The sequence below is a fragment of the Anolis carolinensis genome, chromosome 3, assembly GCF_035594765.1.
Source record: "Anolis carolinensis isolate JA03-04 chromosome 3, rAnoCar3.1.pri, whole genome shotgun sequence".
Taxonomy (NCBI): Eukaryota; Metazoa; Chordata; class Lepidosauria; order Squamata; family Dactyloidae; genus Anolis; species Anolis carolinensis.
Genome location: NC_085843.1, coordinates 281718361 through 281741888, shown reverse-complemented (window position 1 = coordinate 281741888; position 23528 = coordinate 281718361). Strand labels below are relative to the sequence as shown.

The following is a 23528-nucleotide window of genomic DNA, read 5'->3' as shown; positions in this document are numbered from 1 at the left end:
TGGATAAGTGAAACTACTGTATATATGAAACTCATATATGACACATGAAAGATGCCTATTGAGGAGGCTGTAGTTGGGTAGTTGGGAGCTATCACTATCTTTTGTTATATTTTTGCCCGAGGCTGAGAAATTCATGACTGCCTTGAGTCAGACAGTTAAGTTTCTTATTTTAGTACATTTAGGAATAAGGCAGAATTAAAAGTACAGTTTACACATTTCAAATTTTGGAAAGAGATCTATATATATAAAAGAGTGATGGCATCACGGCAATTCACAAAACAACAAAAGTACAGGCCCCCCAACCTCAAAATTTGACAACACAACCCATCATCCACGCCTCAAGGTTGATACAACAAAAAGAAAAGAAAAATAAAGTCCTAATTAGAGGGAGAGCAATATTTTTTTTTTATCCAATTGCTGCCAGTTTAGAGGGCTAATCTCTGCCCACTTCGTTGCCTAGCAACCAAGGGACAGCCAGGTTTCAGTTAGGGGACAGGCAGATTTAGGCCTCACTTAGGTCTCTTCCACAGATTATCTAATTTGCACTGGATTATATGGCAGTGTAGACTCAAGGCCCTTCCACACAGCTATATAACCCATTTATAATCTTATCTGCTTTGCACTGGATTATCTTGACTCCGCACTACCATATAATCCACTTCAGTGTGCATTTTATACAGCTGTGAAGAAGGGGCCTCAGATAATCCAGTTCTGAGCAGATAATATAAGATTAGAAATATATAGTAGAGTCTCACTTATCCAACGTAAACAGGCCGGCAGGATAAGTGAATATGTTGGATAATAAGAAGGGATTCAGGAAAAGCCAATTAAACATCAAATTAGGTAATCGTTATACAAATTAAGCACCAAAACATCATATTATACAACAAATTTGACAGAAAAAGTAGTTCCATGCACAGTAATGCTATGTAGTATTTACAGTAGAGTCTCACTTATCCAACACTCGCTTATCCAACGTTCTGGATTATCCAACGCATTTTTGTAGTCAATGCTTTCAATATATCATGATATTTTGGTGCTAAATTCATAAATACAGTAATTACTATATAGCATTACTGTGTACTGAACTACTTTTTCTGACAAATTTGTTGTTTAACATGATGTTTTGGTGCTTCATTTGTAAAATCATAACTTAATTTGATGTTTAATAGGGTTATCCTTAATTCCTCATTATCCAACATATTCGCTTATCCAACGTTCTGCCGGCCCGTTTATGTTGGATAAGTGAGACTCTACTGTACTGTATTTACAAATTTACCACTAAAATATCACAATGAATTTAAAACACTGACTACAAAAACATTGATTATGAAAAGGCAGGCTGCGTTGGATAATCCAGAACATTGTATAAGCGAATGTTGGATAAGTGAGATTCTTCTTTAATATGAAATAATTACTGGGATAGAATAATGCAGAACAATATAATCTCTAAAACCAGGGCAGTAAATAAACAGGGGAATTCCACACAGGAAACAATCAGGGCCAGCTAACACCTCCCAACAAAGTATTCCCATCATCAAAGTCTGGAAAATCCTCTGTTTTCTCAGGGCCACAAACAGTAGAAGCACATAAAATATCGCAAACAACACCACTCTGAAAACAAGGGAATTCCAGACAGGAAACAATCAGGGCCAGCTAACACCTCCCAACAAAAAATTCACTCAGGGAGGAAACAGCCAGGCTTTAAAGCTGCAAGGCCATTACATCCTAATCATTTTTCCTAATTGCAGCATTCATACTTGCCTCCAACAAACAAAAAAAACCAATCAGAAATATTGTATATTCACAACCTTTAGGAAATAATATCCCCTGATGGCGCAGCGTGTTAAAGCGCTGAGCTGCTGAACTTCTGGACTGAAAGGCCACAGGTTTGAATTGGGGGAGTGGAGAGAGCCCCCACTGTTAGCTCCAGCTTCTGCCAACCCAGATGTTCGAAAACATGCAAATGTGAGTGCATCAATAGGTACTGCTCCGGCGGGAAGGTAACGCTGCTCCATGCAGTCATCCCACATGACCTTGGAGGAGTCTACGGACAACGCCGGCTCTTCGGCTTAGAAATGGAGATGAGCACCAACCTCCAGAGTAAGACACGACTGGACTTAATGTCTGGGGAAAACCTTTACCCTTGACCTTAACTACCACCAATTCCTCAATACTTTATTTCCCATACCACCAGACTTCGCCACAGCAACGCGTGGCTGGGCACAGCTAGTATATTATATAAAATGATAACAGTTACACAGAAAGGGATAAATAGAAGTTTTGGCTTTGGATGTCTAAATATGATTATGTCTTTTTCTAAGATACTCCACTTGGGCAGAAAAAAATGAAATGCAAAGATACAGAATGGGGGACGATGCCTGGCAGGACGTGTGAAAAAGACCTTGGGGTCCAAGTTGAACATGAGCCAATAATGTGATGCGGCGGCTTAAAAAGCCAGTGGGATTTTGGCCTGCATCAATAGAAGTATAGTGTCTAGATCCAGGGATCTAAATCTATTCTACCTTGGTCAGACCACACCTGGAATCACACTGTGTCCAGTTCTGGGCACCGCAATTGAAGGGAGATGTTGACAAGCTAAAACGTGTCCAGAGGGGGGCGATTCAAAGGATCAAAGGTCTGGAGAACAAGCCCTATGAGGAGTGGCTTAAAGAAGTCATAGGGAGGAGGGAGCAAGCTTGTTTTCTGCTGCCCTGGAAACTAGGATGCGGAACAATGGCTTCAAACTACAGGAAAGAAAGGAGATTCCACCTGAACATCAGGAAGAACTTCCTAATTGTGAAAGCTGTTCAGCAGTGGAACTCTCTGCCGTGGAGTGTGGTGGAGGCTCCTTCTTTGGAAGCTTTTAAATAAAGGCTGCATGGCCATCTGTCAGGGATACTTTGAATGTGATTTTCCTGCTTCTTGGCAGGGGGTTGGACTGTGTTGCATGAGAAAACCAGCCCTGGGTCCTTGGGATGTCTAGTTTACCTGGGCCAGGTCCCCACTCACTGAAGTCTCCTTTTTTTTCTTTCCCCTTCCCCCTCCTTCCCTTCCTTTCTTTCTCCTTTCCTCCCTCTTTTCCACTCCTTTCCCTTTTTCTTCCTTCCTCACTTTTTTTTCCTTTCCTCCTTTTCTTCCACTCTGCCTGCCTTCCTTCCCCTTTTTCCTCTGTGAAGCCTGGCTTGTTAAAGGTACTTTGGAAAACTATGTCTCTCGTGTATATAATTTGCCCTAAACGCTCCATGTTTTTTTTCCTGTGTGTTCCTATTTTGCCTATATGTTGTGTTAACCTAATGTTTTATGCTCCTGAGATCCCTATTTCTTCCCTTTGGGGGAAACCTTGTTCCTGAACCCAAAGATGTCTTACATCCCACACAATTGCATAGCCTGGGGGAAAGAAACCAAGCTGGGAATTTCCTCATCAATTTCCAGCCTCACCCATCTCTTGGACTTTATCTGGACAATGCAACACAATAGCTTACTCAGGCAGGGCAACCATCTCTCCCAGCCCTCTGGGGAAGAACCAGTTTCACCACCAGCGCCTTTGAGGAACAGGACCTCTCGCATCGGAAGGAAATCTGCATGTCTACAGCCAAACCCCATGTATTAATATATGATGTTTTGTTTCTCTGGGGTCTGGAACAGCCAGCCCAGCCCTATTAAAGGGCATGCCATGTTCATCATGTATGTTGATTTTTATAATGGTTTTATTGATATTGATGTTTTACTGTTGGAATAATTGTTTTATCGTTTTATTGCTGTATGTTTCGGGCTCGGTCCCCATGTAAGCCGCTCCGAGTCACCATTGGGGAGATGGGGCGGGGTATAAAAATAAAGTTATTATTATTATTATTATTATTATTATTATTATTATTATTATTATCTCATAAGACAATAGCATTCCTGGGTAGGGCTAGAAAATGCCCTCAATCAGTGGCCAAGAAGTCGAACTGAAATCACCTTGCATCACTTCTGAGACCATCACAAGAGAGCGCAAGAGCCCAGAAAAGAGAGGCCACTTTCCTTCCAAACACCCCACTCCTTTCAGAGCTCTTTTAACATTACAAGCTATACAAAATATATAAAAACGCTTCCATTAAAATTATTGTATATTTGTACATTTCAGTTCTCCATTACATGTTTTGAAGCTTTATTTGCTATTTTTATATTATTTTAACAGTTTCAAAAGACAGTACAGTACTTCAGCTATCTTTTCAGTCTTGTATTCTTCTCCTTCATAGATGCCATGTTCTTTGGAAGCTTGTTTAGAGCAAGTTAATGGCCTTTTAGGTTTCTTCCATGAATAAATAGGAATAATGAGAATTATATGTCAGTTCTGTGTGTGTCAGGATTTTAGAAATACAGTAGAGTCTTGCTTATCCAACGTAAACGGGCCGGCAGAATGTTGGATAAGCGAATATGTTGGATAATAAGGAAAGATTAAGGAAAAACCTATCAAATTAGGTTATGATTTTACAAATTAAGCACCAAAACATCATGTTATACAACAAATTTGACAGAAAAAGTAGTTCAATATGCAGTAATGCTATGTAGTAATTACTGTATTTACGAATTTAGCACCAAAATATCACGATGTATTGAAAGTATTGACTACAAAAGTGCGTTGGATAATCCAGAACATTGGATAAGCGAGTGTTGGATAAGTGAGACTCTACTGTACTTAGGAAGGGCATGGTCAAAAAAAGATAGTGAACCACTGATCTACACTGTAGAACTAATGCAGTTGAACTGCCATGGCTCAATGCTATGGAACCTGGAAGATGAAGTTTGTTGAGGGCTCCAGCACTTTGGCAGAGAAGTCTAAAGACCCTGGCAAACTACAGCTCCCAGGGTTCCATAGCTTTCAGCTAAGTCAGATAAAGTGATGTCAAACTGCATTAATTCTACAGTGTATATGCACCCAAAATGGAACTGCAAAGGACTCATTGGGACTGGTTAACTGGGACAGATGGAAGGCATGAGTTGTTCAACTCCTGTACAAATGCCCCATGCACAGAAAAACTAATGATCGGACAGAATTGAGAATGAATAACACAGAAGTGCAGGCTACTTAGTATTCAGGGTTTTATTTTTCATCTAGGGAATGGATGTGACCACCTAGTGTTTTTTTCTGTATTCTCCTCATTAACAGGCCTGGAACAGCAGGCAGCCTCCAGGAGCCGTCACGAAGCAAATACATTTTGAATTTAATATCTGAAAGACTGATAATTGGTTGCCATGTGTTCCTGACAGCCGTGCCTGAGGAAGCTGTACCTGACCTGGTTACCTGAGAAATCTTGCATCGCATAAGGTTTTTATTGATAGCTTTGGCTGAGTTAAATTGTTAATTGGAATACCTGGAATGGTCTCAGACAGAAGTTCCTTTGTGTGTGTGTGTGTGTATTAGTCAATGAGTGGTAGCATAGAATGAAGTATTAGAATACAATGCAAGAGAAAAATCTTCTAGAATGGATCCATTGGGCCGGGCTGTGGCGCAGCTGGCTAGTAACCAGCTGCAATAAATCACTACTGACCGAGAGGTCATGAGTTCGAAGCCCGGGTCGGGTTAAGCCTCCGACCATTAATAGCCCCGGCTTGCTGTTGACCTATGCAGCCCCAAAAGACAGTTGCATCTGTCAAGTAGGGAAAATTTAGGGACTCTTTATGCGGGAGGCTAATTTAACTAATTTACAACACCATAAAACTGCCATTAAAACCATGAGGAAAGGAGTGAGGAAGTACTGCCACTAGTGGACGGTGAAGCAACAGCTCTCCCTGTGGCCGAAATCGTGAAGCTGGAAAAAAATTTTAAATGCCTCTGTGTCTGTCTATATATGTTGTTTGTCTGTTGGCATTGAATGTTTGCCATATATGTGTTCATTGTAATCCGCCCTGAGTCCCCTTCGGGGTGATATCGATAGTAAGAGTAGTAAAAGGATAATAGTAGTAATAATAATACAGTAGAGTCTCACTTATCCAACATTTGCTTATCCAACGTTCTGGATTATCCAACGCATTTTTGTAGTCAATGTTTTCAATACATTGTGATATTTTGGTGCTAAATTTGTAAATACAGTAAATACTACATAGCATTACTGCGTATTGAACTACCTTTGCTGTCAAATTTGTTGTGTAACATGATGTTTTGGTGCTTAATTTGTAAAATCATAACCTAATTTGATGTTTAATAGGCTTTTCCTTAATCCCTCCCTATTAATCCAACATATTCGCTTATCCAATATTCTGCCGGCCCGTTTAGCTTGGATAAGTGAGATTCTACTGTAATATAATAATAATAATAATAATAATAATAAATCTTTATTTATATCCCGCTTTTCTCCCTCAATGGGATCCAAAGCGGCTCACAACATTATATAAAAGACAGTACAAAACAACTTATATATGTAGAACAATAGCTTATAAAAATAATGGCAATAATAATAATAATAGTAATAATAAACGATATTACCAAAAAAAGTAGTAATAATGGCAGTAGTACTAGTGATAGTAAGAGTAGTGAAATGATAATAATAGTAGTACTGTAATAATAATAATAATAATAATAATAATAATAATGGTAGTGGTAATAATAATGGTATTATTAATAGTAGTAGTAATAACGGTAGTAAGAGTAGTAAAAGGATAATAGTAGTAGTAATAATAATAATAATAATGGTATTATAGTAGTAGTAATGATAATGATAGTAAGAGAAGTTACAGGAATAACAATGAAGGCCATTCATTCTTCCCAATGCCCGGCGGAACCTTGTCGCGTGGGGACCGGTTTCCGGCGGGGCCGGGGAGGAAGCGGACGCACGCAGAGAGCGCGCATGCGCGGAGCACTCCTTGCCGGCGCCTGCCTGTGTCTGCGGCTGTCATGGCGGCCTGAGGCGCGGAGGAGGGAGCGCGGCCCGGCGACGGCCAGGTAGGGGCAGCTGGGGGCCCGCCTCAGCCTTCTCTTTCTCTCCCCTCCCTGTCAAGGCCAGCAGCAAGGCTCCCGGGCGGTTTATACTGCAGTATTGCATATCAACCCAGTTCCTGTATATTATAGATCCTCATTGTTCATTATTCTCTGTCCTTGGCCCAGCGCTGTTCTACACTGCCATATCAAATCCCGACTATCTCCTTTGAACTGCGTTATCTGGCAGTGTAGACTCAGGGCCCTACCACACAGCCATATGACCCAGAATATCAAGGCAGGCAATCCACAGTATGTGCTTTGAACTGGGTTATTTGGCAATGTAGACTCAGGGCCCTTCCACACAGCCGTATGACCCCGAATATCAAGGCAGGCCATCCACAATATCTACATTCAACTGGATTATCTGTCCGTGTAGACTCAGGGACCTTCCACACAGCCATACGAACCTGAATATCAAGGCAGGCCATCCACAATATCTACATTCAACTGGATTATCTGTCCGTGTAGACTCGGGGACCTTCCACACAGCCATACGAACCTGAATATCAAGGCAGGCCATCCACAATATCTACATTCAACTGGATTATCTGTCCGTGTAGACTCGGGGACCTTCCACACAGCCATACGAACCTGAATATCAAGGCAGGCCATCCACAATATCTACATTCAACTGGATTATCTGTCCGTGTAGACTCAGGGACCTTCCACACAGCCGTATGACCCAGAATATCAAGGCAGACTATCCACAATATGTACATTCACCTTGATTATCTGTCAGTGTAGACTCAGGGCCCTTCCACACAGCCATAACACCCAGAATATCAAGGCAGTCAATCCACAATATCTGTTTGAAACTGGGTTATCTAGTAGTGTAGACTCGGGGCCCTTCCACACAGCCATACAACCCAGAATATCAAGGCAGGCCATCCACAATATCTACATTCAACTGGATTATCTGTCAGTGTAGACTCGGGGCCCTTCCACACAGCCGTATGACCCCGAATATCAAGGCAGACAATCCTTAATATCTGCTTTGTACAGGGTTATCTGAGTCTACACTACCTTATAATCCAGCTCAACGTTGATTTTATGCAGCTGTGTGGAAGGGGCCTTACATAATCCAGTTCAAAGCAGATCATGTGTAGAAGGGGCCTTGTGCGACGGAATGGAGGGAATGCAGACCCCATTTGCAGGTGACACCAAATTAATTGGGAGGGAGAGTTAATGAGCTCCAGAAGGCAAAATGACCTTCATAGATTAAAGAGCTGATCAGCCAAAACTAACATAATTTATTTCAACAGGGGGAAATGTATGATTGTACAGTCAGGCAGATACTGTAAATGGAAAAGCACAGATGTAGGATGGAGGCGAAACATGACTTTGGGACCTTCTACACTGCCATATAATCCAGAATATCTAGGCAGATCATCCACACTATCTGCTTTGAACTGAATTATCTGAGTATCAATCAGGGTCATCAATCAGGGCCAGCTAACATCTCCCAAGAAAGGATTCCCCCATGCAGAAAGCAGCCAGGCTTTGAAGCTGGAAGGCCATTCAATGCTAATCAAATTGTCCAATTGCAACATTCACACTTTCCTCCAGCAGACTTCTTTCTCTCACCCTGGACCTTCCACAGATATTTAACCCCCACTTGCCTAATTTCCAACAGACCTCACAATCTCTGAGGATGCCTGCCATAAATGTGGACGAAATGCTAGGAGAGAATGCTTCTTAAACATGGCCATACAGCCCGGAAAACTCACAGCAACCCATAGTCTACACTGCCAATAATCCAGTTCAAAGGAGATAAGATTGATTTTATACAACTGTGCAGAAAGGGCCTTGGAAACAGTTCACATGAAAGGGATCTAGGAGCCTTAGGAGACCATAAGCAGAGCATGAGCCAACAGTGTGATGCGGCAGCTAAAAAGGCCAGTGTGATTCTAGGTTGCATCAAGAAGAGTCTAGGGTCTATACCAGGCATGAGCAAACCTGGACCCTCCATGTGTTTTGAACTTCAGCTCCCACAATTCCTAACAGCCGGTGGAGTTGAAATCCAAAACCCCTGGAAGGCCAAAGTTTGCTCATGCCTGGACTAGTCCCACTCTATTCTGCTTTTGGTGAGGCCTCATCTGGAAGAACACTGTTCAAGGCAGAACAATTGAAGAATGAGATGGACAAGACAGAAGGTGTCCAGAGAAGGGCAGCCAAAATGGTCAAAGTTCTAGAAGCCAAACCTTGTGAAGAAGGAGTGCCTTAAGAAGCTGAAGATGTTTATCTTGGAGAAAAGAAGGCTGAGAGAAGGAGACATGATAACCATTGGAAAGGATATAAAACAGTATTTGAAATTATTGTCAATTTTGAAGCATTTCAGATTTCTGGATAAGGGGTCCTCAGTCTATCATATATTTTGTAGTATATCTGGTTCCCCAGAGATTTCTTTTTCCTTCTCTGGTATGCCTGTGAGAGGTCTTAGTGGCTTTTCCAGTTTCTATTTCATTTTGCAAGATCTCACCTAGATTGCTGGTAGTCGTGTTCTTCTCAGTGGTGTTATCTGAGAATTCTTTCTCAGTGTAGTGTTAGAATAGCACCCAGAGACACTTACTTCAAAGTAAACCTAGGGAGAACTACACTGTGGCTACTAATAGAAAAAGGACGGTGTCATACTACATGTGTTAGTATTCTGAAAACGTCAGTTTCAGATTCTCTAGTACCTTTTTTCAGAAGATAGAGACTGTGCTTTTTTTTCTCTTGCTCCAGAGACTAGAACTGGTACCAGTGGATTCAAATTACAATAGAAAAAAATCCACCCAAGTTTAGGATTGATTAAAAGAGGTATTCCATTAAGGAATAGATTGCCAAAGAGGGTGGTGGACTATCCTCCTTTCGCTTTCTTTAAAGAGGTTGGATAACAATTTTTCAGGAATGTATTAGTTGTGTCTGAATAGCAAGGGGTTAGATTTGCTAGACTTCATAATTTTTTCCATCTCTGCAATTCAGGTTGCATGATACAGAATTTAGGGGTTAAAAAAGAATATGTAATGAAATAGGGAAATAATGGAAAAGGAGATGGGAAATTTTGCAGTGTTCTTTAAATGTCTGATTTTCTGGGCAAGGGCCCTTATAATTTCTGTTGGCTAATCATTTCCTCCTGACTAAACTAGACTTCTCAGCTGAAATTTTGCTGGTAAAGTATTATTACTGTGTCATGTGAGGTAAACCTTGAATAAGCTATGTTATTTGTTTTCTGGTTTGTTTATTTTTTGAAAAAGCCTTTGGCCTCCTCAATGTGTATGCACTGAATTATTGTTTCATGCAGTTATTGGGAAATGGGCTTCTAATTTCTTTTAGATTTGTTTTTCTAAACAAGAAACAAAGCTGAGACCCTAACATTTGCCTTCCCAGCCATGCTTCTGAACAGTGTGTTGCATAGCATTTATGTACTCTTTCTCTTTAACAGGTTAACAGATCTAGAATGGCCGGGGAACAGAAACCGTCCTGTAATCTCCTTGAGCAGTTTATTTTATTAGCCAAAGGCACCACTGGGTCAGCTCTGACTGCTCTGATCAGCCAAGTGCTGGAGGCTCCTGGGGTTTATGTCTTTGGAGAGTTGCTAGAATTAACAAATGTACAAGAGGTGAGTGGTGGGTTGTCTCAGTTGTTCCCATCCTGGCTCAGTTCTTCTGTTAGATGTTCAATGGATTTTCCACTTCAGGGAAAAGCCAGGATTCCTGTTCTTTTTCAGAGCAAAGGTCTGTTCCAGCTTTGCACAGCTGACTATGAAAGGGACACAGAGCAAAGTTTACAGTGACAGGCCTAGAAAAGAGATAATTAAAAGCTCATTTGATAGCTATCTGCAAAAGGTGAAAGGCAGTCACACAAATCAATGCTGCTCAAAGTAGTGGTTCATGGCCTGCTGCCAGATTGTGAGCCACAAGATACTGATCTACAGAAAGTTTCCGGGAAAGAGGCACAAAAGAGTTGTAACCAATGGGCACAAATAGGGTACCAACCCCTGATAAATTAAGGGGGGAAATGGCAGTCTTCCACATTGTATGGCTTAAGAAGCAATGGACAGTGAAACAAAATAATTTCTGGTTCCTCCTATGGGTTGGAGGTTTAAATCACCAGAATTTGACTAACTTTATGGAGGGATTTCTTGATAATATGAGCAGTGTGTGATGATGGAAGAAGCTGCCTTGATAGGCAGTAGAATCTCCTTGACTAGAGGTTTCTAAGCAAAGGCTGGATGGCATTCCTTCAGAGATCATCATCCAGTAGTGGTGGATGTGTTATAGTAATGAGAGCATTGGCTAAGAGCTTCACAGGATTATAGATTTCTTCCTTTTCTATTCTATGATTCTATGATTCTATGGTTCTGTAACTAAGCATATTTCTTGGGATAGAAAAATCTTGGTGCCTAGAATTTTATCATGTATATATAGGTCAGCTTTATACGTCGATCTCTTGTATAAGTTGAGGACACATTTTGGAGTCAAAATGATGGATAAGTCAAGGGTAAAACATTTCAGAACTCATATTTCAGGAGTCATGGGAGTTAAACATGGAGAAAAATGTCTTCTGTTGCTATAGCAGTTAAGATGCAATGTTAAATTTTAAATTTTCCTGCCCAATCCAGAGGTGGCACCACAATTGGGAGAGTAGAGGGGGGTTGGTGCTTCTTTTAGGTTTTTCCAGGATGGAGTGCAATAAAATAAAATAAAATAAAATAAAATAAAATAAATAAGAGGTGAGCAGTTTTTATAGTTTGTGAATTTGGAAGGTGCTTGAGGGTTTTGTTTTTTTCGTGTCAGGAGCAACCGGAGTTGCTTCTGGAGTGAGAGAATTGGCCGTCTGCAAGGACGTTGCCCAGGGGACGCCTGGATGTTTTGGTGTTTTACCATCCTTGTGGGAGGCTTCTCTCATGTCCCCGCATGGAGCTGGAGCTGACAGAGGGAGCTCATCCGCACTCTCCCCAGGTGGGATTCGAACCTGGCAGCTTTCAGGTCAGCAACCCAACCTTCAAGTTACGAGGCTTTTATCCCCTAGGCCACCGGGGGCTCCGGTGCTTGAGGTCATGACCCAGTTTATTAATTTACCCGGGAGATTCTGGCAAGTCTAATTTTCTGCCCTCAGGATGACACCACATTTAAACCCCAGCTTTCAAAGGGCAGATTAACGCTATTTAGTCTGAATGCATCTACTTCTTCATCTACACTGTGCTGATCTCCTTGTCAGAGGCCTTTCTTTTATTCCTTGGGAGACAAGGTGAATGTGGAAAGCAAGCAAAGTTATTATAAAGTTATTATAAAGTAAATAGAATACATGGTCCTAGTGAGGCCACTGTTGCTCATGTAACAAACCTCCCTGTGGAGCAAATCCCAGACAGAGTGCTTTCATAGTCTGCGTGCAATGGATATAGTTAAGGGGGATTGGTTGCTGGTAAGTACCAAGATTTTCCAGAAATAAACAGTTCCCTATCCTCCATTGCAGCATGCAATTGGTCCCTAATGCATGATCTTCCCTCTGACAGTACGAAATGAGGAAAACAGCCTCCTAATATTATGGTTGATCTCAGCTGAGATAATTGCTTTGTCTTGTTCGTTACACAGGAGTGGAGAAAGTGAGAAAAAGAAAATATTTATTATGTTTATTATTATTATTATTATTGCTATTATTATGACTACTGCTAAAACATTACCCACTATTCATTTCCCAGAGAGCCATAGGAAGAATTTGCCACCCCCCAATCTGTTCTAGGACCACAAAACCCTGTATTTAATCAGGAAGCAAATTGGATGGGGCAAAACTGGTAAAATTTTCAGAGGATAATTTCAGTGCTGATAACATTGGGTGGGGGAGAGCATTTATAAATTCTGAACAGATAATTTAGTGGGGCAGAATATGTATTCTCAATATCCATTAAGATGGGGTTGGCGAGTGCAAACCTTTGAGAGAGCCTGAGCCTGAAATTTGTTGCCGCTTTCCAAAAGTTACCTTGCTAGTTACTAAGTCAGTGAATGGCAGAGGGGTTTGAAACTCTAGGGATTGTGTATGATTTTCAAAGGAAGCACAAGACGTCCCCTGCTCTGTTTCCAAGGTTATGTGGCACGAACTATTTGACTCAGTGTTAGCCTCTCGTCTTCTAAGTAAGAGTTTATGAACTTGTGTGACCTGGGTTAACATAAGCTCTGAAAGACATAGGAGTAGATCTCAGCTCCGCCATGAACTCCCTGTTTGAATTTAGGCAGTTCACACATTTGTTGCCTCCTCAGTCCATTCATACATGATAGGATGGAGAAGTGGTGACTTAAGTTACAGAGCGGTATGATTTGCTTCTAGATTAACTAAGATTAACCTCTTAACTAAGATGCTCTTCAGATGTCTTTGACTTCCAGTCCCTTTATTCCTGGCCTTGACCATGCAGACTGGGGCTGATGGAATGTGGTCCAGAATATGTGGAGGTTGGGGGGATGAGCTGAACTAGAGAATGCACGTGAAGACCTCGAAACAGTTAAAAATGCTATAGGAATCTTAAGTGTCCTATATTATTAGATTGCCTGGGATATACAGTAGAGTCTCACTTATCCAATATTCACTTATCCAACGCTCTGGATTATTCAACGCAGTTTGCCTCCCACCCCGATCCACAGCTGTTTCTCTAGGCAGCAAGGATTGAACTTTTTATGGATTTAATTTCTGACAATGTTGTTACTGTAAGTTCATTTTATGCAATTCTGTCTTTATTTGTAGTCAATTTGTTAGTAGCCAGTGTTTTTTTAGTCAATGTTTTCAATACATTGAGATGTTTTGGTGCTAAATTTATAAATACAGTAATTACTACATAACGTTACCTTGTATTGAAATGCTTTTTCTGTCAATTTGTTGTAAAACATGATGTTTTTGGTGCTTAATTTGTAAAATCATAACGTAATTTGACATTTAATAGGTTTTTCCTCAATCCCTCCTTATTATCCAACATTTTTGCTCATCCAACGTTCTGCCGGCCCATTTATGTTGGATAAGTGAGACTTTACTGTAGTAGTAATAGTAATAAAATAGACTATCTTATCATTTGTCTGTTTTCCTGAGGCTAGAACAAAAGACAACCATGGCATCCAAATCTGTCTTCATTAACTCATCAGGCACATTGGCAGAATGTTTACTGGCCATTCTCAATGGATCTGATGGGACTTGTAATCTGAAACACCTGAAACATCTTGGGGAAGGCTGAATTAGGCTCAGCGCTGCTGCAGTGTGTTGGAATATAGTTTCCCATCTTATAGAGAGACAGATTCCAGTTTGCAAAGCCAGCAATAGCTTATATGCCAGAAGATATACAAAATGCAAAGCAAGGTGCCACATATCTTTTCTGCCTTTTAAGGTTTATGCTGAACCTGGAATGCAGGGAGCTCTTGTACATAACCAGCCATGCTTTGAAAACATCTTCACCTTGAGTTTAGCAAGCTTGTAATATTGTGATTTAATAAGCCCTGTTGTAGTCTTAACACGATTAGCTGTGGATCAATAGCACTCTAATGGGTCTCTTCCTTCCTTTGTCTGCAGCTTGCTGACGGGCCTAACGCTGCTTATTTTCAGCTGCTGAATCTTTTTGCCTATGGAACCTACCCCGATTATTTAGGTAAGAAGCCACTGGGATTCTGGGCCACATAATTTAATTTTGAAAGGATGCGGGAGACACTCTTGTTTCTAAATATACTTTTCTTGCCCAAAGTAATCATAAAATTCCACAGCTGGTTTCTAGAAGCAGATTTCTCATCCTTTTTAGATGAGACTCATCTTTAGCAAAAACGGATCCCAAATAAATGCTTGTTTGATTTCTATCCCCCCCCCCTTTTTTTTTTTGCTCCTGATGAGGTCAGAATTTATGTTTGCTTTCTAAAATAAGAGCCTAAAAATCCTAGTGGTATCTCTAGGAATTATGTTGGTCTACCATAACGACTTTGTGCTATGTTCCAGAAGATACATTCTGTAGCCCAAACGGATTTCTATAGAGACCATGCCCACCCCCCACCGCTAATTCCTGCAAGAAAATGGAAGGCCTCTTCTATTGTGTTGGGATTGTGTGAAACCAACATATAATATCAGACAAATGGTGTTGAGCAGTTCACTTTAAGACTGTCATTTGATGGTATTGTTTAATTCATTCTTTTGGACAGCTAACAAGAATAACCTGCCAGAGTTAACGGGTGCCCAAAAGAACAAGCTGAAGCACTTAACTATTGTCAGCTTAGCTTCCAGAATGAAGGTAAAGTATTGACATCAATTAACAAGAATCACCAATTCCTATAAGGAGAACTTCCAGTAGAAGGGATCTTGCAGCCTAAATAGATATGCTGTTTCCTGGCACTCAAGAGATCCAGAAGTTGTAAAAGCATCAACATTAGTTTTTAGTGACTTGGTGGGTAAGCAAAATGATTGTTAATTTGGAACTTATGTTCAAATTACCTTTCCTTCTGTTCCAAATTACCTTTCTGCTTTGAGTCTCCTCGGAGAGAAAGGCGGGGTAAAAGTGATGTAAATAATAAATAAATAATAATTCTGGATCAGGACTATTTTTCTCTTCCATATTTCCAAATATGTAACTCCCCGTTTAACCAGTTGGGAGCAAATTGTCCAAAATAGGATGATGATCATAACCCATTAAGTTCTTCCAAATGAAACACGATAAGCCAGCACTGCTTTATCTGAAATCTCATATTTGTTTGAGCCTGGCAAAGAATAACATTCCACAGATGTTTCAAACATGCAGGTAAAGCATTTGGCTTCCAGGTGGCTCGGTGAGCAGCAGCAAGAGGTGCATCTTAGATCTCCCTCCCTGGTACAATAATGTAAGCTATCCCCTCAGAATGGTTGTTGTCTTCTTATGTAGTTAACATCCACTGTGTGTTTTTATTCCTCCTCTCAAATCTTTAGTCCAGGGATGGACAAGCTGTCCCTGCAGATGTTGAACTGCAGCTTACGTCACTCCTTACCCTTGGGTTTGGTAGCTAAGACTTCTGGGAGCTGCAATTCAACCATCTTTAGGGAGATGTCCTTTGTCCCTATCTGTTTTGGGCACTCACCTGAAACACATTTTGCTCTAGTGATCCTGGGATCTATTTTGGGAAGGATCCTGTATCTGGACTGGTTTCAAACTACAAATATTTAATGTGAACACTTGTCTTCTGCTCATTCTTGTGCTGCACAATTTTGCTGCTTTATCTGAAGCAGTGGCCCAGTTGCTGCTGGGTCATTACTCCTTGAATTAATTAATCCATTTGAGTTATATCCTGACCTCTTTCCAAAATGGGAGCCAAAGCAGGATAAAATGTACATTAAAACAAAATAGCTAAAACCATATGGGATAGAAACGTTTACAAAGCATTGAATCATCAGTGTGCTTAAAACACTGCTTCTAAAACAGTGATTTAAAACTATTCGAAAGCAACTAAAGCCTGTGTTAAAAGAACCAGCACACTCATTGCCTGTCCCTCCACCCTAACAAGTTAAAGACTGAAGACCTATTTAAATAAGAACTGAAAAGAGAGGAGAGAGGAGCCAACTGAGCCTGCATCAGGAGGGAATTCCATAGCCTAGGAGTAGCCACCAAAGTCTCTGTCCCATCTCCTCCCCAAATGAGACTAAGCTCATTTGGGATGTAAAGGAAAACCGCTCTCAAAAATTGTAAGGCTTGGGCAGGTTAATAAGCGAAGAATTGTAGAGTTAGAAGAGACTCCAAAGACCGTTCAGTTCATCTCCATTCTGCCATTCCCTGCAGATGGCCATCCAGCCTCCATTAGACTCCCAGGCAACATATTCCATAGTCAAACAGATCTTACTGTCAAGGAATTTCTTTTCCTGCAATTTGAATCTGTTTCTCCATGTTCCTGTTTGTGGAGCAGCAGAAAACAAGCTTGCTCCCTCCTATAATATGGTATATTTTCAAATATTTAAGCATGGCTCTCATGTCTTCATTCAACCTTCTCTTCTCCAAGCTAAACATCACCTTCCTAAGCTGCTCCTTATGTAGGGCCTGGCCTGCAATCCTTTGATCAGAAAAGCGTGTGAGATAGAGAACGCCCTCCCTCAAAGATTGTAGGTTTGGGCACGCTCATAAAGGGAGAGAACAGGCTTTTGCAAAGCAATAGGTCCCATAGTTACTACCACTTAAGCTGGCCTCTATTGCAGCCTTTTTAAACACATCCATTCTGCTGGCAACTTGACATTAAATGTTAGAATTGCTGAATCACCTTTTGGATAACCAAGCCTTAATTGCTCCCTATTAAAAACGAAAACTGCCATGCATCGTATTAACAGCAGATGGTACCCGTAATTGCATCCTTGGGTAAAATGAAGTTTGTCCAAAGGACAAACATGGCACAGTCACACTCTCCTTTGGGCTTCCCTCTTCCTGCAGTGCATTCCTTACTCAGTATTATTAAAAGACCTGGAGATGCGGAACCTGCGGGAATTGGAGGATCTGATCATTGAAGCTGTTTACACCGACATCATCCAAGGGAAACTGGATCAGCGGAACCAGATGTTAGAAGTGGACTTCTGCATTGGCCGGGACATCCAAAGGAAAGATATCAGCAACATTGTGAAAACATTGCATGAATGGTAAAACACCCTTTAGTTGCATATCCTCTTGTTTTGCAATTTCCTAGTTTCCCCACTCCCTAGTTCGCCCATAACTGCTCTTTCCTGAACTTAATCCATCTCCCTGTCAGTAACTTTACTAGTGTTTTGTTTACAGGTGTGATGGGTGTGAAACGGTTCTGTTAGGAATTGAACAGCAGGTGCTTAGAGCCAACCAATACAAAGAGAACCACAACCGAACACAGCAGCAGGTAGAAACAGAAGTAAGTATTCAGGCCCAGTTGATTGTTGGTAAAGCAGAGAGGGAGCAGCAGCCCTGGTTTTCTTCCATACCTGAGCAAATATTTTGAGACATTCCTTGTCCACTTCATTCAGGTCCCTTAAATCTTGTCTCGTGGCTTTGAAAAGATGCAGCAAGTTGTTACTTTGGCTGGCAGTGAACTGGTATAGGATGAGCAGCCCTTATCCAGAATCCCAAAATTCTTTGAAATCCGAAATTGTTCACAAGGGCGGCAGAAATAGTGACACTTTTGCTTTTTAATTATTCAGCATTCACTTATTTTCCCTTATGCACAAAAATATTACAAATACTGTGTATAAAATTATCTCTAGGTTATGAGTATAGGAAACATTAATGATTTTCATGTACATACTTGGAGCCCCCGGTGGCGTAGTGGATTAAAGCCTTGTGACTTTAATCCACTAAACCTTGTGAAGGTTGGGTTGCTAACCTGAAAGCTGCCAGGTTCGAATCCCTCCCGGGAAGATTGCGGATGAGTTCCCTCTATCAGCTCCAGCTCCATGCGGGGACATGAGAGAAGCCTCCCACAAGGATGGTAAAAACATCAAAAAAACATCAGGGCATCCCCTGGGCAACGTCCTTGCAGACTGCCAATTCTCTCACACCAGAAGCGACTCAGGTTGCTCCTGACACTGAAAAAAAAAGTACATACTTGGGTCTGGTCCTCAAAAGATTGCATTATGTACATCTATGTAATTACAGGCATTCCAAAATCCAAATAAATAAAACCAAAATCTTAAATATTTCTGATACCAAACCTTTTGGGTAAGGGATGCTCAACTTGTATTAAAAATTGGTCCTGAAATGATAAAATGCTCCGTGGAAGTGGGTCTCGTGGCCTCTAGGTGGCAGCAAGTGTTCAGGATTTTATTCCTGGCTGACTAAATTTGTACTTGAATCAGCAGAAACTAGTATGGAAACAATCCTCGTTCCTGTTAATTTATTCCTTTCACACTTTTAATACAGTGTCCTCCCATTATCTCTGGAGTGGTGTTTCTAGCTTTTGCTTCCTCTTGATTATTTATGCAAATACCCGCAAGCAAAATATGATCCTCTTTCTCTACTCTGAACCATCATTTTGTCGAAGGGATGTTTGGAGCAAGGAATAGGAGGTGGGACAGATTTTGTCTTTTTCTGCCTGTTGCATACTTCTCCCTTTCTGGATTGACTTTTCATAGAAAATTATTAAATGGGCTTGATTGCATTGAATTTGAAAATAATGTATACACCATACCCCATATTACATATTTAAAAACCAGTAAACCCATTGCACATTCTTCTACACCAAACATTAAAGGCTACGGACCTCTTTGCTTAGGAAGACCAGAGAGGGAGCAGTTGAACTTCCCATAGCTTGAAGATTGTAGAGTTGAGGAAGCTGGTTTGGGAGATACAGAACTTTCAGACAGTCATAGAGTTTTAGAAGTCATCCACCAGGGCTTTGAATTCTGCCTGGAAGTAGACTAGTTGCTAATTAATGTTGCATGTTAAGAGGGAGGATTTTCCCCTATAACGAGCCCCTAGCCCATGTCGTCACTAGCCTGGAATTGTAAGTAAACAACAGCCATGTTATAAAAGGAATGAGTGCTCTGTTTGTGTCAGATTTCTGCTACCAACAATGTGGGTTAGTTGTGGCCACAGAAAGATAAAGAGGTCCATAGGGCCATCCAGTCCAACCCCATTATGCCAACATAAGACCATCCAGTTTTTATCTAAAGACCTCCAGGGGAAAAGGGGCCAATAGTTCTCCCAGACACTAGCCATGCTTTTGGGGGGTTCCTGTTCAGATTCCACCTGAACATGAGGAAGAATCTCCTAACTGTGAGAGCTGTTCGACAGTGGAACTCTCTGCCCTGGAGTGTGTTGGAGGCTCCTTCTCTGGAGGCTTTTAAGCAGAGGCAGAATGGCCATCTGTCAGGGGTGCTTTGAATGTGATTTTCCTGCTTCTTGGCAGAATGGGGTTGGACTGGATGGCTAACGTGGTCTCTTCCAACTCTTATGATTCTATAATTCTATTCTATGAAGCAGATGCTGTAGTTAAACAGCTCTAATCCTAATGTTTAATTGGAATCTTTTTCTGCAGCTTAAATTTATGGCTTCATTGTGTCCTAGTCTCTAGAGCAACAGAAAAAAAAACCCTTGTCCCCTCCTCAGTGTGACATTTTTTCAGATATTTGAACCTGGCTCTCAAATCTTCTTCTCTCAATTTTCTCCAGGCTAAATGTTCCCAGCTCCCTAAGGCATTCTTCATAGTGATTCATGGTTTCCAGATCGTTGATCCTTTTTTTGCCAGTTTGTCTGATCTTTGGCTTGAGAAAGGGTCGTGCCTCATTCCCATGATGAAATTTCCTCCTGTCTCCACCTCCCCACCTACCTACCTACCTACCTACCTACCTACCTACCTGTCCCTCCCTCTGCTGCAGGTGACCAACATAAAGAAGACGCTCAAGGCCACGGCCTCTTCCTCAGCTCAGGAGATGGAGCAGCAGCTGGCCGAGCGGGAGTGCCCTCCACACGCGGAGCAGAGGCAGCCCAGCAAGAAGATGTCCAAGGTGAAAGGGCTGGTCTCCAGTCGCCACTAGCGCCCGGGGCAGCAGCAGGAGGATGTGACATGGGCCCCCGCCCGAGGGACTCTGGAAGGAGCCACCATGCTGCCCCCCTCTCCGTCCTGGTGCCTCCTTTCAGCAGCTTCTGGGCCCGTTTGGGGAGGGGGGGGTCTTCAGGCCGGAAGCCCCTGAGCCCCGTTGGGTCTCAGCTTCAACCAGCAAGGGACACTGCCAACTTCCTTGACACACGGGGCATTCCTTGAGCTTTCCATGAGGAACTTGAGGGCAGAATTGATTCCTGTTTCGGCAGGGGAGAGGACTGAAATAAGGCACAATCCATGTGGTAGACCGTGGCCGTCTTTGCAAGCCGTTGGCCATGCTCCCCTTCGACTGTTTGCCTTGGCAGCGTAGAGAGCAGGAGGGAGGCGGGATGGCTCTCCTTGGCCCCCGAACCCGGCCACGTACCAAAGGGAACGCAGTGCTCCTGGCCCAGGCATTGCCTTTTGTTGCTGCCTTCTTCTTCCTTTCCTTGGTCCATCCACGTTTCCCTAAGGCTGCAACTGTCTACCTCACGCTGGGAGGGCCGCAGCTGGACCATGTTTACTTGCCACCTCCTTTGCTGCCCTTCTTAAGCCCAGTTTGCCCAGTGCTGCTTGTGTCTTTACAGCTATGAAGCGGAAGAAGTTAGTGGAGGGGCTTTGTGGTGGCGGCAAAGGGGCAGAGCTGGGCGGTTGGGGGGCAAAGCAGACTCCTCCTGCTTCATACCTCCCCTCCCCAGACGTTACGAGAAGGGGACAGGGCCGCTGATGTTGTACGTTCTCCGCGTGTTTCGAGGTCATAGTTTCTTCCTCTCCTGCATCCGTCGAAGTATCGCACGTTGAAATCTCCCTGCGTGAAAGTGAGCTCGATGAAAGGGGTCTCTCCCTTTGGCCTTCTTGGTCTGAAGCCCTTTTGAACGAGCCAAGGAAGCATCCCGCCGGGGCTTTGGTCGCAAGGCTTTCAAAACTTGAACACCTTTTTTTGTTTGTATTTGATCCCCTTTGCTTTTGTACACTTGTTGTTGGGAGGCTTGAGTATCTCGGCCTTTCTTTCGGTTTTTTTTTCCAGTTGTTATTTGTTACAGACTAATTGAAGGTGCATTGGTCAGAAAGATTGTTTCCTTTTCTATTAAAAAATAAATTCACACAGCGAGGTGGAGAAGCAATGTTTTTACACAATCATATGCTAGAATTAACTTGTTTGCACAGAACAATAGCAGTGTGGCAAGCTGGACAGTTTTTGTGCACCCTCCTTCAGTCCTGAAATGCCCTCCAGTTAGGTTGCACAATAGGAGTCAAACTTCATTACCCCTACTTTTTTTCCTATTTGGGTGTATTGGTGCAAGGAAACTTTTTCCAGTTACAACCCTTTCAGCCCGAGAAATGTTTGTGTGACCCCAGATGTATAGGTATGTAAAATAGGTATAAAAATCAAACATTTACCAATAACAAGCCAGCATTTTCAAGTCTTGCTAACAGACTGGTTTTCCTTTTTATGAAGTACAGCTGAGTCCTCTGAAAAAGCTGCACAACCTCTTCCTGTAAATCTCTAAAACCTCTACTAGGTGACATTCAGAAAATATTACTGTTTGCAATGTTTTTAGGACCCAACATTGAGCTGAGGGAGTTCATTTGGGCTGGAACCTGCCATTTAAGAAGCAGTGGATTAGCGTATATGATCTAGAGCTGGCTGGTTTCATTCTCTTCTCAAGTGTCCCAGGATGAGGAAACAGCTATATATTGCCCGCTTTTTCTATTTCTACAAGTGCTCTCTATCAGATAATGGAAAAGAGAAGAAAAAACAGTTAATATGCTGGAACTCTCTGACGAGCCAAATTCTGATGTCCTGCTTCTTATCTTTAAATCTTCTTCAGGCAGTTATAAACATCTGTTTGTCACTGTGAAAATGTTTATAACAACTGCCACCAATTTGTAAAGATCTAATATCGACTAACACCAATTTGGAAAGATTCAACCACCAAAGACTCAGGGAGGAGACCTTTTACTTTTTTTACTTTTTTCTTCACTTTAAAGAGTAGCATAACTTGGATTAGAATATATGTGACAAAGGCTTAGATGTTGGAAGAACAATAACAAGTTTATTCAGGCACAGAGCTTAGTGGTTACAATTTTGTTTCTCACTTAGAGGTATTCTTATTAACAGTTAGAATACTAGAATGAGATGAATCATCTCTCTAAAGTATCACTTCTTTTACTTAAAATAGTTAAAACTTCTTCCTCAGCCACTTTTAGACCGTTACTTCAATGGATCTCTGTGAGTCCAGCTGGGATTGGTTCCCAAAGTATGAAACTAGGCTATCCAGTGACTTCAAACCACAGTCACCCCTGTGATATACTATCACAGATTCTCTGTTCCTTACCAGGACACAGATTATATTAAATAAGGCACCAAACTTACCGACTCAAAATGAACAATTGAGTCTCCTTGATCCCATCAACCTGGAATCAATCTTCCCTGTGCCTCATCAGAGCACAGACTGACTCTCTTTTTTAAACTCTGCACTTCTTCCACTAAACGACGGTTGGCTCTGCCTACTTCTCCATGGCAACCAGCCTCTGAGTGCTGAGATGCAATAACTGTGATACTTACCCTTTTTAAAACATAAATACACAATTAAACATAACATCTGTAAACCAAAATTCATACTTCATTACAGTCACCAGGAGGACTAGATTTTGTTTTTTGCTTGCCAGCAGGCTGAATTCATATAATATGGAAAGAGGTGCTAAGTTGTGTGCTTCTGTAGTTCTGTCCAGATTCTGGCACCCTAAAGAGGCCTAGCTCTATAGTTGCACTGCTTTTAAGGCCAAGCCACAAATTTAATGAAGAGACCATTACATCCTGCAGTTTTGCCTACCCGTCTCTTGAACCCATCTACTTCAGGGACTGTGCCTTTTCTGCTTCCTGAATAAGGGTTTATCTCTGAAATGCCCAAGGCTCCCTGGAGAACACAAGCCATGGTCTTGGTCTTGCTGTTCTGCAGATGTGACTCCTGTGTGATGTGGTGTTAGGTAAAGGTAAAGGTTTTCCCCTGACGTTAAGTCCAGTCGTGACCGACTCTGGGGATTGGTGCTCATCTCCATTTCTAAGC

General features: G+C 41.8%; 1 protein-coding gene across 1 annotated transcript; it reads left to right on the top strand.

Annotated features, from left to right (window-relative positions):
• Nucleotides 1–6777: 6777 nt before the first annotated feature.
• Nucleotides 6778–21565, top strand: cops7b (COP9 signalosome subunit 7B). The gene is made up of 7 exons (XM_003225484.4): nucleotides 6778–6928; nucleotides 10389–10565; nucleotides 14495–14570; nucleotides 15109–15197; nucleotides 17349–17551; nucleotides 17688–17793; nucleotides 20255–21565. The coding sequence occupies exons 2-7, from the start codon at nucleotides 10404–10406 to the stop codon at nucleotides 20411–20413; spliced, it is 795 nt and encodes a 264-aa protein (XP_003225532.1). The 5' UTR covers nucleotides 6778–6928; nucleotides 10389–10403; the 3' UTR covers nucleotides 20414–21565.
• Nucleotides 21566–23528: the final 1963 nt, after the last annotated feature.

What these genes read in the sequence shown, in the direction of transcription:
- cops7b (XM_003225484.4), top strand. Translation starts at nt 10,404, where the DNA reads ATGGCCGGGGAACAGAAACCGTCCTGTAATCTCCTTGAGCAGTTTATT. An exon ending in AATTAACAAATGTACAAGAG is followed by an intron (nt 10,566 to 14,494) that starts GTGAGTGGTGGG and finishes CTTTGTCTGCAG; the next exon opens with CTTGCTGACGGGCCTAACGC. An exon ending in AACCTACCCCGATTATTTAG is followed by an intron (nt 14,571 to 15,108) that starts GTAAGAAGCCAC and finishes TCTTTTGGACAG; the next exon opens with CTAACAAGAATAACCTGCCA.